The following is a 17,199-nucleotide window of genomic DNA, read 5'->3' on the forward strand; positions in this document are numbered from 1 at the left end:
CCCTCCTGCCCTGAATCTCCTCTAGTCTCTCCTGAGCCTCCGAAAGCTGCCCTCTGATGAAAAGAGAATGAGGAAAACTTTGAATCAATCTCTGAAGTCTGGATACCTCCGCTCTTGCATTCCGATCTCTAATTCTGAGCTTTTCCTTCTCCTCTTTTGTCCTCAACTGGCAGGCCATGCTGACTCTAGCCAAAGCCCCCTCTACCCACATCAACCAGCCCTGATCCACAGGAGTGTCCACTGACAACCAAGTCTCTCTCAACCGTTCCACGAACTCTGTATCCTGAAAAACAAAGTCCGGAACTCTCACAGAGCCTGTGCTCTCCAATCGAGAGGTAGGAAGAATGTGTAATAGGACTGGAGCATGGTCAGATAAAACATAACCCGGGCGGATCCCAATCTGTCCTCCTCTGGCCTGACCCCATTGGCCAATATAAAACCTGTCAAGTCTGACCAAAGAAAGAGAGCCATGGAAAACCCCGGACCAAGAGAACTGAAGACTGTCAGCCAAGTGACGAAAGTCGTCCAATCGAGCTGCATCATGAAGTCCAGCATGCAAAACAAAACTATCCCACTCCACTCTCTCCCTATTAGAAAGGCCACCCTCTGTCTGACCCGACTTGTCTTCAACGAATTCAACCATGTTGAAATCACCTCTGACAACAATCCAGGTGTCTGCCTGAGGTGTCTGCCTGAGGAAGGGACTCTCTAAGCTGTCTCCAAAAAGCGCGTCTGTGGGCTGGATCCGTGGGAGCATACACATTGAGAACAGTAACTACTGTGCTCTCAATATGAAGAATAACATAGCATGCTCTGCTCTCCACTAGTGTACCCTCTTGGGTGATCTCTGAGGCCCACCTGGCTGAAACTGAAATGCAAACTCCTCCCCTCGTGCCATCTGCTGGGCTCCAATATGTTCGGCTCTATCCTCTGAGTAAGGATATGCATCTGTCAATCCTGTCTTGGGAGAGCTTATGCTCTTGGATAAGCACAATGTCTGGAGGGGACCCTGAGGAAATAAACTGAAGGGAGTCCCTAAGCAACTGCAATCTAGGAACTCCCAATCTACGACCATCTGCATTTGAGGTAAATCTGTGGCCGTTCAGTCCTCTCACATTCCAAGAAATGATGGACAACCTAGACATCGGATGGAAGTGAGGGTGTGCCAGTGGCAACGGCACAAAACTCTCTCTTTGACGGCGCAATCCAAAATCGGTCTCTGATCAAACTCCAAATCTGCCCCAACTCATGTAAAATGGCTCCATCCAAGGGAATAGTACTCTGGTGCGAACCGAGGAGCTGAAAGTCAAACCAATCAGCACTCCTGGGCAAATTAAAGTCTCCCTGAATCTCAAAGAACAGAAACAGAAAGGCCCTGCCATCAAAGCCAGGTCAAAGAGTCCTAGGGCAAGAATGAATCTGCGAGCCAACAATACGGTGAACCGATGAAAACTGAGTCATGCTCATAAGCTGTCTAGCAATCTCGCTATCAAGTAACTCAGCTGACCAGCTTTCGCTCCCCCGAGATCGAAAGCTACCTGCGGAGAAACGAAGAACGTGCCCCTCTCTGGAGAGAGTAACAGATCCCAAGTACTCCTCTACCTCCTCTGACCATCGGCAAAACACCGGTAGAAGTTCCAATCGAGTGAGGGAGTCTGTGATAACCCCTCGAGCCAAAAAGGGCCAAAACTCAACGGGCAGATCTCTATCAACCATCCTGGGGTCAGGTCTAGGAGTCAGAAGAGCTGAAAAGGGCTGAGCCGTCCTGACTCTGCTCCTAGAATAGGTGAGAGGGAGAGGAAGAATCTGCGACGAGGTGCCTGTCCGCGTGGGTGACTGATACTCTCGCTCGATCTCATATGCTAGGATCTCCCAATCCTCACGCCTGTCTGGGTATTGAGCAAAATCTGTGACCGCACTCGCAAAAGATCTCGATAAACTAGGAGTGAAAAGCTGCGAGGACGAGGCTATACTAGGAGGGGTGTCTAAAAGGATGCTCCACATAGCAACAAAGGAAGGTACTGTGCGACGGGGCTGTGAAAGGGGTCTCGAGGGAACCTCGTACAGGCGCATGAGATCCTGGGACGGGCTTTGACTTTGACCTGTGTCGTAAAATACCACTCTCTCAACGGACTGCTAGGGAGAGGCATCCATCCCAGTAACTGCAGCCTGAGCAGTCTCCTGCTGAATAACTGTCTCCGTAACCAATATCTGAACCTCTGGGGTAGTAGTGTCTAGAGTCATCAAATCCTGAGCTACTATCTCCTGCACAGTGTGAAGACCTGCTTGTGGATGGTCCTCCACCTCTCCCCTTTTCGGGGTCTCCTGCACATGTGTCTCGACTCCCTGAGCTACCGTCTCCTGCACAGTGTCAAGACCTGCCTGCGGATGGTCCTCTGCATCTCCCCTTTCCGGGGTCTCTTGCACATGTGACTCGACTCCCTGAGCTACCGTCTCCTGCACAGTGTCAAGACCTGCCTGCGGATGGTCCTCTGCATCTCCCCTTTCCGGGGTCTCCTGCACATATGTCTCAACTCTCTGCCATCTGTGAGCTCGTACCTGGGGCTGCTCGTACTGCTGGCTCTCCCTCTGTCTCCGTCTCCTCCGAGCTCTCCGTGAAAGCTGTTCCACTAGAGGCACCTCCAGGTCCTTTGATTCCACTGGAGGCTCCCCCAGAGGAGTCTCCTCTCGTTCTGCTGAATGAGTCGAAGCAGGCTCAGAGACCCCTGGAGGCTGAACTGAAGGCTCTGGGTCACTCGTAGGATGAGAAGGATCCGGAGTCTCTGATCGAGGCCGACGACTGGGGAAATCCCTAATAAAGTGACCTCTCTTCCGATAGAAAAGACACTGATCAGGAAGCCCCTCGTACAAAACCCTCTGCTGCACTGGACCCCATCTCCCGTAGAGTACGATATCAAAGTAGGCAAAGGTCGAGGAGGGTGGAACTCTGAAGTGAGTCTGACCCTCGTAACACCTGTACCAGCAAGTGACTGAGCATAGGAAAGTCTAGCACTTGATGGGATGACTGTACCTGCCACGCTAGCCATATGCTCCACAGCTCTGCGACAAGAGCTGACCTCATCAGGAAGTCCAGGGAAAAGCATCCAAAAAGAGACCTGACACGGTCCCGGGGAAGTAGTACTGAAGTGCTTCCGCCAAGGCCACAAATGGATGACTCTGCTCTGAAACTGAATCGGTGAGCTCATGAGTACTTTTTGAACCTGCTCTGCAGACTGAAGGCCAAAAGAAAAGTACCCTCTGCCAAGCAATTGGAAAACCGTAACTGAGACACCCAATGAGGCCATGCTGGTGTACACCCAATCACGTAACTATTGGCCTCTACCAGGTAGAAAGCCAATGATGTGCGTCAAACGAAAACCCTCCTCTGCTACCTCAATCATCTGCACAATGTCAGGAGGAAAAGAAACTGTGACTTCAATCTCCTTAGGTTCGGCGACGGGAGTGGCATTAGTGTCCTCCATTGTCTCAGCTTGCGCTGTCCTGAGGGGAGGAGCTACCTCTGCTGAAAATACCCACCAAGAACTCGCAACCAACCTCTAGAATCCCCAAAAAACCCCTGGTTAAAGAATGCCCCAAACTTCAGCCTGCGTGGAATGAAAACAGGCCGCTAAATGCAGAAGCAGAAAGCTCCGCCAATGCCTCGAAGCAGCCCAGGAACTCAGCTCCCCAGAACACGAGCAGAACTGTCCCGGAGAGGGCCCTGAAGCAGCCCACCCTGAAGCGCAAGGGAGGGGCAGACAGCAGCTACTGGCGGCCTGAAGGGCGGCCTAGATGGCAGCCTGAAGGGGCGACCTGAAGGGGCAAGGGGAGCTCGACCAGCAGGGCGCGACCAGCAGCAGCCAGTCGGGCTGAAGGGGGGGCGCAACGCGAGCGGGCTGAAGGGGGGGCTCGACCACCAGGGCACACCTGCAGCAGCCAGATGGGCTGAAGGGGGGCGCGATGCGAGAGGGCAAGGGGGGGCGACCTGAGCAGGGGGCGCTGCCAAGGGAGCCTGCGCGGCCAAGGGAGCAGGTCGCGGCCAAGGGGCAGGGCGCTGCCAAGGGCTGGGTGATGGCGACGGACGATGGCGGGGGGCAGCAGCAGACGGAGCTCCTCCAAGAAAGAAGTTTTTTCGTGTTTAGATATTGATTCCTTAGGTACATTTTTAAATTATAGATATACATTTGAAGGAAGGGGGAAACCTCTGATCCAAAACCCTTTCTTTGAACAAAAAATTTTTAATTAAAATTCACCCATACAAAACACAAACAAAAAAAACCACAAAAAAAACAAAAAACACATTGAACGTATCATAGTATACCATATCAGAAATTCCATATGGTATGCGTATCCGAACTACCTTGATTCCAAGTTTAGTAACATAAAGACATGTGATAATATTTGATCATGGTAATGTGAATTCATGATATCACAAAAAAGTGGTATATTTCTCTATCAATGGGCATGCATAAGGTTGTGAATAGGGTGCATTATGATGTGTCATTCATAAAATAGAAACCCACTGGATAAGTATTTCATTGGCAAATCTGCTTTGGGGGGAGGCAGAGTATGGTACAAGCTTGATTTAGATAATTTTTTGGACCTCCTCCTCTGATGATTTTAGATGGGACTGGGTTGTGCTTTTAGATGAGACCTCCTCCTCTTATAGCCTTACATGGAATCTTCTCCTCTGATAATTTTACCTAGCTCTACCAGTATTTGCATCTTAGGGATAAAATGTATATTCCTTTTTTAACAACATAATTCAAAGGTATGATGCCCTTTGCATTGTAAAGTAAGTTCGATTTCCTGATACTCTTAGTTGTGTTTTTCTGAGCATCACTTACCAGCCCATTGGGACGCGATGACCGTCGTTGAGACTATAAACATGTACAAGGAAAGCTGCAAGTAGTAACGTGGGAACAGTTAGTCCTTTATGACTTTTACATTCGGTACTGCTACTTGGAGTGATATTCAAAGAAAAAGATACAAGCGTTAGCATTGAAGAATACAAAACAATCATGGATTGCGTAATCAGGATAATAATGTAGAATATTTTTTTCTCTCATGAAAGGGAAACACAAAAAAGACCAAGTACATTGTATCAGAGAGTAAACACAGGAAATGTCATCAATATAAATGCTCTTAAATCATGTTAAGTGGAATTGTCTAATTATACTGCAAAATTGAACAACTTCCTGCCTAACATTCTGGTTATGCCTTCTGTTGTCTTGCCTTGACCTCTGACTAAATCTCCTCACCACAAAGCTCTCTGGATCTGCATGGAATTTTCCAAAAAACTGTCCTAAATCCTTTCAGGTGTCTACAATCAGATACATCTTGTTTAGGTATATTATAGAAGGTGAGCACTGAGAAATTATACACTTTGACGGCGGCGTTCCTCATGACCATTGCTACAAAATTTTCCACGTGGTAAACCACAAACAGTACCCCTTAAAGAGATGCTATGTAGTAAGGAATGGAAACTTCACTAAAAAAGAGATGCAGAACCAGTGATGACATTCAGGAATTACAGGCAACAAGCCAGTATTATTGGGATAGGTGGGCAACCATATTAACTTAAGTGATCATCTGATAAGAAAGAAGTATGAGCTGCATACTGACAGGCTCCCACCATTGGAAATGCGAAATGTCAAGATGGAAAAGGGACGAAAGGTTATGCATCTTATGTACCTAGAAATTGTTGGGAATAATCTGCTTATTCTCACATTGTCACATAAAGACACACATCATGCATACTCCACAAATACAGGATCTGGAGCTTTCCATCAAAGAGCAAAGTGATTAGAACATACCTTTTGGAGCTCCTGAAATGCAGTCCATAGGAAGTTAGCAAACCCATGTGAGCTCAGTGACAGGGCCTTCGTGACTTCTTAATCCTTTATATATTCCATAGATGCCTACGACTATTCTAAGCAACTTTTGGGTCTATCCCACTAACATGTTCGTTAGAGGTTTGATCAAGATTGAGAGTAGACTTATATTTCTAGTTATACCCATGAGCCCTAGAAATTGATGAGAATACATGTTCTCGGACCCAAGTAGAATGTAGGTAGAGGGGTTGAAAGAGGATTTTAGAGATACAATTAAACTTAAGTCAACCTAGAAGCTAGGCTTAGATTTCTTAAATCATTCCGCCAATCTCTAGAGTTTGTTTTGTAATATGAGTAAGGTGACACGTCACATGAAGCTTAGTTTGGATTAGATTAGCGGCTCTTTTTTATTTTCAGGCTAGCCTTGGTTTACCGTGTAGGCTGAACGACCATATTTGTATCTCCTCCTCCCCTCTATGGTGTTTGTGTGCTGAATTGCAATTAGTTTTCTCCTTGCAGCCTCGACACCCCACCCTATTTGCAAATTCTCCTTGCAGCCTTGACACGCCTACTTGCGGTTTCAGCCAACCTCCATCATCTATGATCAGAGTCTACCTTTCTCTGCTTGTTCCTTAAGCCCATATCAACCTCTTCATTCCCACATGAAAGTTTCTGGTATCTCTCTCTTTTATATGAAATTAGAGCCAATCCAGATCATTCTAGAGATGCTGAGTTTGCAGGTTCTTTTCTCTCTAGGAATCTGTGTTTGACCATCTACCCTTCTGTGCCTGAGCTACTTCTGGTTTTGCAGATAGATGTCTTCCCCGAGGTATTTCTGATTCCTTGGCCATTGAGTTAATTTTCTGTTTATAAAAATGCATTTTTGCCCCTGAGTTTTGCCAGAGTTTTTGTCACATTTTCTACATCACAATCTCAATTATTTCACATCCATCTTCTGGTAAATCAGTGGCTGTTATACCCCATGGTATCCATCTTCTCAACTTTGCTGAGGTAAGCCATGAATTGACATATAGGTATCATACCTGTCTCAGCCAGTAGGATTGGGTACGGTGTCTAAATAAACTTGCCCCTATATTGTCATCATTTTTTAGAGTTCAGGGGAAGCCACATTGTCAACGGCTGCGTGTTTTCTTCCACCATTTGTATTGGAAAGCTACATACATTTGGCATCATATGTGGTACCTAAGCCACATTGTCCTTACATGCATGACATTGTACGCCACTCCCCCTCAGCTCCTGTATGCCCCCTCCCCTCTCCAATGCCACCCCTCTTTCTCACCTCTTCCTTCGCCTCTCCAACAGCACTTCGCTCTCCCGTGTCCCTTCTCTTGAACCTTTGGAATGTCCCTCTCTCTCCCTCTCCACTTTACCTCTCACTCATCTTCCTTGCACCGTTACTTCTCCTAAAGGAAGTTAATGCCACAATCTCGTCTACCGAAGGATACCCTCTTCACTTCCTTCTATGTCATGAGTTCCAAGGCTCATCTTTATCCCGCACCTGGGTCTTCTCCTCTCCCCACACAGGTTTCTCTAGGAACTCCCCAAGAGACATTCTTGTGAGAGTAGACGGAGCAGAATGCAAGAGTGTGAGAGCAAGAGCAAAACGTAAGTGTGCAATAGAAGAAGATAAGATGAGTATAGTGTGAGGATAGTTTTGTCCAAGTGACAAAACTATACTAACCCATTAACTGTTGGTTAGGGGAAAAAACCTCCTAGTGAGGGAAAAGTGTCCCTAAGTCACTTATTAATTACATTGGCCACTGCCTAGAATATGCCAATAATTCTAACACCCCCCTGTAGTACCAATGTGATGTACAAGGAAGTGATCAATCACCAAAAGCAGATAAGTTCAGGGCATTGCGAAATGCCTCAAACTTCTCACGTGGAAGTGCTTTGGTGAAGGTGTGTGCAACATTGTCATGTGTTGACATGTAGATCTCCCCTACATGCAACTTCTCTCAGACATAATGATAATGAACCTTCATGCGCTTTTCATGCGCTTCGTGCGAGCATGAGATTCTTTGCCACTGCTATAGCACTCTGACTATCAGTGAGAATTGGAGAAGGACCCTCCAATAAGAGATGAAGATCAGCAAACAAACGACGCAGCCAACCACATTCAACTATCGTTGTGAAAGCTGCCCTATACTCAGCTTCACATGAGGAAGTAGCCACTGTAGATTGTTTCTTGCTCAGCCAAGAAATGCAAGCTTTGCCCAAAAAGAAACAATTACCACTAGTGGACTGCCTAGTGTCATAGTCTCCAGCCCAATTTGAGTCATTGTAAGCATGCATTTGCAAGTCACCCCCCCTAGGAAACATCAAGCCATATGACTTTGTGCCTTGCAAATAACGGAAGATTTGTTTTACAGCCTACCAAAGTGTTTTCTTTGGGCTGTGCATATACTTGCTCACCTAAGATACTGCATACTAAATATCGGGCCGTGTATTGCACAAATAAATGAGGCATCCAACAGCCTGGCTGTAAAGTGTGACATCGACTGATTCACCTGCATCATACATAGTAAGCTTCAGCCCCGGCTCCATGGGAGTGGCAATAGGTTTACAATCTTGCATGTTGAACCTATCCAAGAGCTTTTGCACATACTTGGATTGAGACATAACAATGCCACGCATGTCTTGTCTGAACTGGATCCCTAAATGAAATTTAACATGCCCAAAATTGTCATGTCAAATTCAGCTTTCAACTCAGCTTTGAAATCTGCAATTATTTCCTCATTTGACCCTCTGAGCAGCATGTCATCTACATGAAGAATAATGACCAAAATATCCCCCCCATCCTTCTTGACGTAGAGGGTGCTTTCTATGGGACTATTGTATAACCCCTTACTTGCCAGGAAGGCATCAATCTTGGCATACCATGCATGTGGGGCTTGTTTCAGCCCATGTAAAGCTTTATTCAGCTTGCAAACTTGAAGTGCATTGCCCGAAAGGTCACCAAAAGCAGGTGTCCTCATGGGACCACAGACATCATTGTGTATGAGCTGTAATTTGCGAGTAGCTCTTACTGCACCATCCTTTTTAAAAGGAAATCTAAGCATCTTGCCAAGGATGCATCCCTTACATGCATGAGGAGGAGGTGACTCCAAATGAGGCAATGCATCAACCATAGCATGCTCCTGAAGTGTCATCAAGCTACCATAGCTCATGTGCCCATATTTGGCATGCCATAACTCCGCATTCTGCATCGCAGCAGTGGGAGTGCTCACTGAAAGTGCAAGATCGGATCTTTTCTCATACATGTCAAGGTGAAAAAGACCCCGATACAAAGTGCCAGACAACATCAAAGCATAATCGTTCTCTTTGTCTCGGACTGCACACTTAGCATCATCAAATCTCCTCGATTGAGAGAGGACACTGAAAGTAAATTCTTCTTTATACCTGGCACATTAAGAACATCAGTAATTCTGAAATTTGTGCCATCCGTGGAGGTGAGTATGATGTCACCCACTCCACCCATTGAATAAGAAGAATTGTTTGCACAAGTCACCTTCTTTTTAGCGGCTGGTGCATGCAGAGATGCAAAAAGACTCTTCCTTGAAGTGATGTGCTTGGAAGCACCACTATCAAAATACCAAGTGTTCAGTGTCTCATTGACACTGAAAGAGCATGCATCCTTTGAAGGGTGATAGCTACAAGTCAAGAAAGCATACGGGTCACCCTCAAGAGTGGCTGTAGTATCTGGCCCCACTGGAAAATCTGAAATACAAGACAAAAAAGCATAATGGTCTTCCACGCTTTTCGCTTCTTGCATTCACCGATGTAACGACCTGGCTTCTTATAGTAGTGACAAATGCCCTTCCTCTCAGGCCTGTCTGCATCACCTTTAGCCTTATAAGAGGACTGTCTTGAATCAGCTTTATGCTGATGTGTGGGCTGATTTCCATGTTGCTTTTTTTGCCCTTTCCCTTTGGGCTTGAACTTTGAAAGCATGGCATGCTCGCCAGCCCGTGTTGCCATGTTCTTTCTTGTCTGCTCTTCCTGCAACAAGAGTCCTACCAACTCGTGAAAAGAGAGAGGATTGCTGCCCCCCCTTATTAACAAATTCAGCAAGGTGTTGAAACCAAGATAAGACTTAGGAAGAGAATTCAGAGTGGTGGTAATCATCTCTAAATCTGGAATAATCGGGGTGGAAGCCTCCTTCATGATGAAGTGGGCACGGAAGATCGGTATTGAGCCGGTATCCACCCTAGTACGGCGCCACACAGACACTGACTACTCGCCCTCCAAACACCCAGCAAAGTCACACAAGGCAGTCTTTCTGGGACAAGCGCCCACTCACAGCAAAGCCTTGTTCTCGACTCTTCCGTCCTCATGAGCTGGACCATAGTGAGTTGGAACATACACGGGCTCCACGATCGTGTTCGTAGCCAGCCGCAGTACCTGATACTCCGGCAGGAATTGCAGAGGGTAGTGGTAGGGCGGGAAATGGACATCCTTATGCTTCAGCAGCACATGTTTTCAGCCACAAACATCAGACGACGTCATCACCTTCTCCCAGGGAGAAGTCCAGAGAAGTGGTCCCCCGCAGTAGGACGGAGCCGATGGGTCTGCATCTCAGTCTCACAAATTTTGGCTCCAGAGGTCTACGATCAGGGCGAGCTCACGGGTAGCTTGGATGGGAGTTCGGACCGGAGAGTACAGGATTAGGATCCTGAACGTGTATGCCCTAGCATGTAGATAGCACTGCCCGGCCTTTTGGAGGAGGCTCCTGGATTGTTGGAGGTGACTTCAACAACCTGGAGTTTGGGGAAGACAAGCAGGGTGGCGCCCCGTCCTCTGAGATGCCAGCAGCAGAGTGGAGCACCTAGGAGCAGTTCATTTTCATGATCAATGGTGGCAGAGACCTGTGGAGGGAACCAGATTTCAGGAGGACACCTGGCAGCCTTCTCTTCTCCTATGGACACAGGAGACACGATGGATTGCTAGAGAGACTAGACCGTTTCTATATTGGGGACTGGGCACTTCACAGAGGTGGATCTATTGGGATTCTGGCAGGTACCACGATGTGTCCAGTGGTACTTCACTTGGATCAGCCCCGTCGAGGTCTCTCCCAGAAGGGGGTCCGCATTCCAGAGGACCTCCTGCAGGACGAGGAGATCCAGCAGGTCATGCCAGGGATTTGGGAGCAGTCATCAGAGATGACACCATGCAAGGACTAGGCTGTGTGGGCCGCTGATGCGATTCAGAGGAGCAGTGAGGAGGTGCAGGCTCACGCCCTTAAGCGGAGGAGGACCCTTCAGGAGCGTGAGCGGGCTTTGAGGAGAGACCTCGCCTCCATTGAGAGGCTCAAGGAGTAGGACCCAGGTTCTCAATGGCTTAGTGATAGATTCAAGATCGCTCGTCTCGAGCTCCAGGACACGGAGTTGCGGCGGGCTGATTTCTCCTATCACTCCTCCCGAGCCCGATGGGTGCAGCAGGGGAACAGGATGACGAAGCAGTTCTTTCAGACCACTGGGCCCCGATCGGCAAGCACACAGCTGCAACGTCTCCAATACTCGCAGGGCATCATGCACACTGACCCACAGGAGATTTTGGACATGACCACCAGTTTTTACAGCTAGCTCTTTCAGACAGAGAGGATGACCCCAGCTTGGTCTTGTGGCCCGAGAGCTAGTTTGGGATCACGTTCTGATAGTAGTCTCGCAAGATTTATGCAGCAGACTTGAGAAGCCTTTCACAGATGAGGAGCTCTGGGAAGCCCTCAAGGCCCTCCCGACCCAAAAGTGCCCAGGTGAGGATGGCTTGACTCCCCGGCCTTCTTCCGGAACTTCTGGGAGATTATCTCCACCCCTTTCCGTTTAGCTTGCCAGGACATTTTTGACAAAGGCTTTCTCCCTCAGTCCGTGGATTTGTTTGATCTCGAAAGCGGGAGATAGGTCAAACATCCGACAGTGGAGGCCGATCACTCTACTTGATACTGCATACAAGATCCTTGCCAAGGTCTTGAGTTTGCGGTTATGGCTCCATCTTACCGACACACAGACTGGGTTTGTCCAGAAGCAGCACATCCTGGACAACATCTTCACATTCCGGGAGGTAGTGGATTGGTCCAGGGAGGAGTCACAGCCGCTAGCCGTCCTTCTCTTGGACTTTGAGAAGGCCTACGAAAGGGTGTTTCCTTGAAGATGTTGATGCAATGAGGCAGCACGCACCCCGGCTTCTTCCGTGTAGGACTTGGAGGCCTACTTCAGCCACTCACTGAGAGAGACCTCGAGATGGATGGGATTCACTGACAGATGATTAGAGTGGTGGGACGTTTGGGGAAGGAGTGGCACATTGACCCTCCCAGTATCTCAGAGCAAGATGCCTCTAGATGGTGCCTTTGGCTGTGGGAGGGTAGACCCTTGAGGGAGGTCTAGTGGGATCCGGGAGAGTGGTTCTGGCCCTCCAGGGGCAGCCTAGCTGAGCCGGTGGATGAGGTGCCCTTCTTTTCCTACACCACACGGATTGCCAGGAGGCTCTAGATGGACTCATCAAGGTGGACCCCCTCGAGGGAGAGACATTGGGTGACCCAGAGAGTGCCTCGGGATGTTCGCTCCAGGTTTTGGATGCGTTGTGGTCCAGCTTGTGGCTGAGGAAGATTTCATACTTCTTTTGGCTAGCCGCCCACAGAGGCTTGCCTATCGGACCGTGGTTGGAGTAGATGCGAGTGAAGGGGCAGTGCCATTGTTGCTCCGATAGTGCCCTGGAGACTATCCCGCACTACCTCTGGAGCTGTCGTAGCATAGCGAGGATCTGGATGGGAGCCCTCAGGTTCATGACACGTATGCAGAGCCCACTCTTCCATCTTGCTTCTCTACTCTCCATCCCACCTCTACACCATCTCCTACCTCCCGTCCTCCATCCCCTACTCTCCATCCCTCCCCTACAGCATTCCCCACTCCTTCCACTATTGGGGTGTCTCAACAGCAGCTGATCAATGTTCCGAATACTCCTCCAGTGGGGTCAAGGGGCTAGATGATACCCGTTCTCATGACGCGATCAGAATTGGAGATGACTGTACGGCCATTTCCCGTCTCTTCTTCTATATTTATTGATACCATCGTCGCCGCCTTCATCCATGATGGTCTTTCAACACCTGTCACATTCTCAGAGGACCAACTCATTCCACTTTCCCTTCCAATCATGGAGTTTGTGGAGGTACTATCCCCCTACAGGGCACCACTATCTCCGGCATCTAGTGGATTTGATCTTACTTTCGCATTGGGCCTTCAGTCCCCTCTCAGTGTAGCAGTTGCTCCCTCATCAGGGCTAGAGACTCCTTCTCTCTCCTTGGTTAGTTGCTCAGCTTCTATAGTTATTTCCCCTTAGAGAGACACCAGTCAGGTTCACCTGACACAGGCAAAGCAATTCAGATTGAAACTACTAATTATGCTCTTATGACTACCATCATGGCTACAAAAGAGCCAAAGTGAGCATCGAGTTATATGCAGTCAATCAATTTACCATTATCGCCTACTACTTTCTCACTAAAATTTGAGCATCTAGAATGATTAGCCCTTGCATCATAAAGTGGTTTTGTGTACACTAATGATGTTGTAAACTCTAGGGTTTTGTCATCCTGTTCTGGCACATTGTGCATCTATCCTATATATGATCGTACTTGTGTGTCACATCAACACACATCAAGGAGTCTACATCAAGATTTATCAATGTGTGTCTTTCCATTTTGGTCTATTGCTCATTTCCATTTCCTTTCACTTTCACTATGTTTCCATTTTCCAACTTGGCAAACCAAGCTGAGGCTTTTGCTTATGAAGGAAGGTGTGTGGAAGGTGATTAGTGGCAAAGACAAGAAATCTGAATCTGATGAAAATAAAATTGTAGTGTGGGAAACTCTCAATGACAAAGGTCTTTCTATCATTGGTTTAGGTTTGTCTGATAAGCTTATTCATCACTTGGATTTTGATGACACTGCACATGAATTGTGGGACAAGCTAGAGTGCTTATTTGGCAATAACATTTCAATTCCAAAGTGTTTCTCAAACGGGAATTCTTTAAGCTCCATATGAAGCATGAAGATTCTCTTAATGCTCATTTGAATCATATGGAATCCCTCATCACCCGATTTACTGCTTTGAAGGCCCTTGTTAGGGAAGACGATCAGGTGGTTGTGGGAACGTGGGGGAGAATAGATGCATTATGGCAAGAGGAGTGAGAACACATAAGATATTGAAATGGGTGTTCTATTGATTTGAGAGGGAAGTCCCTCTTTTATATAAATGGAGAGAAAATTAGTGGCACCTCTCCTACATCAACGGCAATCAGCCCTATATCATAGGCACCTCCCCTTGTGGGGGCCTTTGTACTACATCACCACCTGTGTCATGGTCTTGACACATCATAGCACTAAGTGTGCTACACTATCTACACACACTCAAACATGTGACTGTTAGTGGATGCACACATGCACATAGCAATCCCTTGATCACAAATGTCCCAAGATACCCCCCTCAAGGGTTTGCCTCTTGCTATGTCAAGGATTCATCTAGGCACATAGTTTCACAAGCCATCTCATGGTGGTCAAGGATAAATCTATGGCTAGGATCTCATGCTAGCAAAGGTGTCCAAGGGTCAAGGTTTACAAAAATGGAAAAGACCCCCCCAAATGGTTATCACCCTTGCATGTACAAGGATTAATCTTAGGTCTTTGTGTGGACCTAGTTTCTCATGTCTGCAAGAGGTACCATGGGGGCAAACACATATCACATGGCTTACATCATATGGTGACCAAAGGTGATTTACAAAAAGACTATAAGGAAAAACATAACCAAGACATTCTTTTTGGAGTACTACTCCAGGCAGAGAACCTCAAAAATTGACTACATGACCAAGTGGTGACTAAAGTTCAATATGTTGGACTCTAGAAAGCCCAATCCACCACAAAATTTAATTCTTCATTTGCTGATGGAGTTCTTTCTTCAGCAAGATTTGCTTTGTTGTTGATGTAGCTCTTCTTCAAATGATATGCTTCATTCTCTTTGGAGTTGTAGTGAGAGTCATTCCTCTTCTCTTCTTGGCCTTGTCTCTTGGAGAGCAACTGTAGAGAAAACCTTTTTAGGTGGCAATACTCCATAGTATGATTGGGTACTCCACAGAAGGCACATATCTTTTTTTTGGCGTTCACCTTGATGAAATATTCACCATTATAGGGATTTACTCTCATTCTAGGATTCTTTTGGAATGCTTTCCTCTGAGATACATAATCAATGTTAGAGGAACAATGTGATGAAGGCATATTGGGAAGGTCTTACCACTAATGTGGCGGTGTCTAGTCCCTTACAAAGAAGTCTCATTCTCCACAAGTATAATTGATTGGAGAGATAGTTAGATACCCCAAATTCTTAGCATAAAGAAAATACAATAGTACTTTGATCCTCCAAGATTAGGAGTTCTAATTTGCTACTGAATCACTCTCTTGGCTTGTACAAATCAAGCTTTGTATTTCTCACTTAATGAAGACAATACTTGTTCTCATGTAGAGATTTCCATAGTGCATGTAGACAAGTATGCAAGCAATGTAAAGTTATATTTGATCAAAGATACTCAACTCTCTTCTTTAAGACTTGAATTTTCGTCCTCTTTTTTTTACTTGACTCTCTTTCATAATCATCATTGAAAGAGCAACTAGAAATTTACATTCTTGTTAAGCAAACAACATCAACTGATCTTGCACTTTGAAAGAGAAGTTTATGTACTTCAGTTCAGCTTCAATGCAAGTATCTCAAGCATCAAGTATCATCAGACTTAAGCATCAAGTATCGAGTATCATCAGAACTTAAGCATTCAAAAACATTTGTCAAATAGCTGCCAGAAAAAGTTGCAGATTTGGAGGAGCTCTATCTTACTGAATATGTCGCTTCTGATAGGGCTTTTTGACACAAATCAAAGCTTGAATATCAACGAAGAACCATAGCATAGCATATCTTAAGATATGATCTCTGTCATCCACTGTATCTGCGCCATGTCTGAACACAGAAATATTGATTTCTCCTCGCTCACTAGACCAAATCATCTCAGATTTGAACTGCAAGTAGTTCGTGGTGGCATCCAACTGTGGCTCGAAGGAATTGGCTAATGGTTGAGGCTTCAGTCGGAATTACACGATACATCAGTGGACTGTTTTCTTGTCGGCACAGGCGATAGAGGCACAATTTCGTGACGACAAGCTACTAGTTGGAGGTGCGTCCTACAAAGGTTGTTCTATAGCAGAAAGGGCTTGGCAAATAATTGCGTGAAGGCAGAGAATAGAGCTAAGCAAATTTTGAGGAGAAAGAGGGCACAAATGAAGAAGAAAGTGGAGGGTAGAGAAGAAGATGATGAGGTGGAATTTTGAAGCTAGAATGGGCTAGGGGCTCAAGGAGGCTCTGATACCACATGTGGGAACGTGGGGGAGAATAGATGCATTATGGCAAGAGGAGTGAGAACACATAAGATATTGAAATGGGTGTTCTATTGATTTGAGAGGGAAGTCCCTCTTTTATAGAAATGGAGAGAGGGTGTCCTAAAAAAGTGGCACCTCTCCTACATCAATGGCATTCAGCCCTATATCATAGGCACCTCCCCATGTGGGGGACTTTGTACTACACCACCTGTGTCATGGCACATCATAGCACTAAGTGTGCTACACTACCTACACACACTCAAACATGTGTCTGCTAGTGGATGCACACATGCACCTAGCAAGCCCTTGATCACAAATGTCCCAACAGTGGCTGTCCTCCTTTCTAGCATTGAGGATATTCCTCAGTTTTGTGATATCATACCAGCACTTCCAATAGCACGGTATATGTCCTTTGATGAAATGGTTGCAATGATTCTCGATCATGAACGAAGGCACAAAGATGTCCATAAGGAGCAAGCTTTATATTCCAAGGGTAAAAAGCCGTTCAAACCTTTCAAATGTACTTTTTGAAAGAAGCTTGGCCATATAGAGAACTGTTGTTTTCATAAGCTTGCCAAACAATAATCCAAGGAGCATGCTAACTTGGTTGCAGTTGCCACTAGTGAAGAAGAAGAAGATGACACTCCGACACCAACCTTTTCTCTCACAGCTCATCTCCAAAATCTATCCTTCCCTCAAGAGGTAGATGAGGATGATTAATATGTCTTCTAAAATATGTCCATGAGCTTGATGTATATGGGTACTCTGCCCGGGGTAGTCCCCTAAAAATTGAATGTAATAATCTCTTTGATTCAATAAAGGTTCTAAGCCTTGGATAGTCCTCCTAAAATGATGTTTTGCTATCTATGGTGTGTGGCTCCATGTCACCTTGTTTTGGAGCTAGGAGGGTGATGTATTGTGGGAGCCATGTATTGG

General features: G+C 46.4%; 1 protein-coding gene across 1 annotated transcript in view; it reads right to left on the reverse strand.

Annotated features, from left to right (window-relative positions):
• The window catches only part of LOC147900014 (ABC transporter B family member 19-like), a 159,723-nt gene that overhangs the window by 122,259 nt on the left and 20,265 nt on the right, over positions 1-17,199 (reverse strand). The window contains exon 2 of the mRNA XM_087376561.1: positions 4,848-4,902. Within this exon, the coding sequence (XP_087232687.1) occupies positions 4,848-4,902 (55 nt within the window). The remainder of the gene's footprint in view (positions 1-4,847; positions 4,903-17,199) is intronic.

Source organism: Dipteris shenzhenensis, chromosome 7 (assembly GCF_047967505.1).
Source record: "Dipteris shenzhenensis isolate YYH24624 ecotype China chromosome 7, Dip_SZ_1.0, whole genome shotgun sequence".
Taxonomy (NCBI): Eukaryota; Viridiplantae; Streptophyta; class Polypodiopsida; order Gleicheniales; family Dipteridaceae; genus Dipteris; species Dipteris shenzhenensis.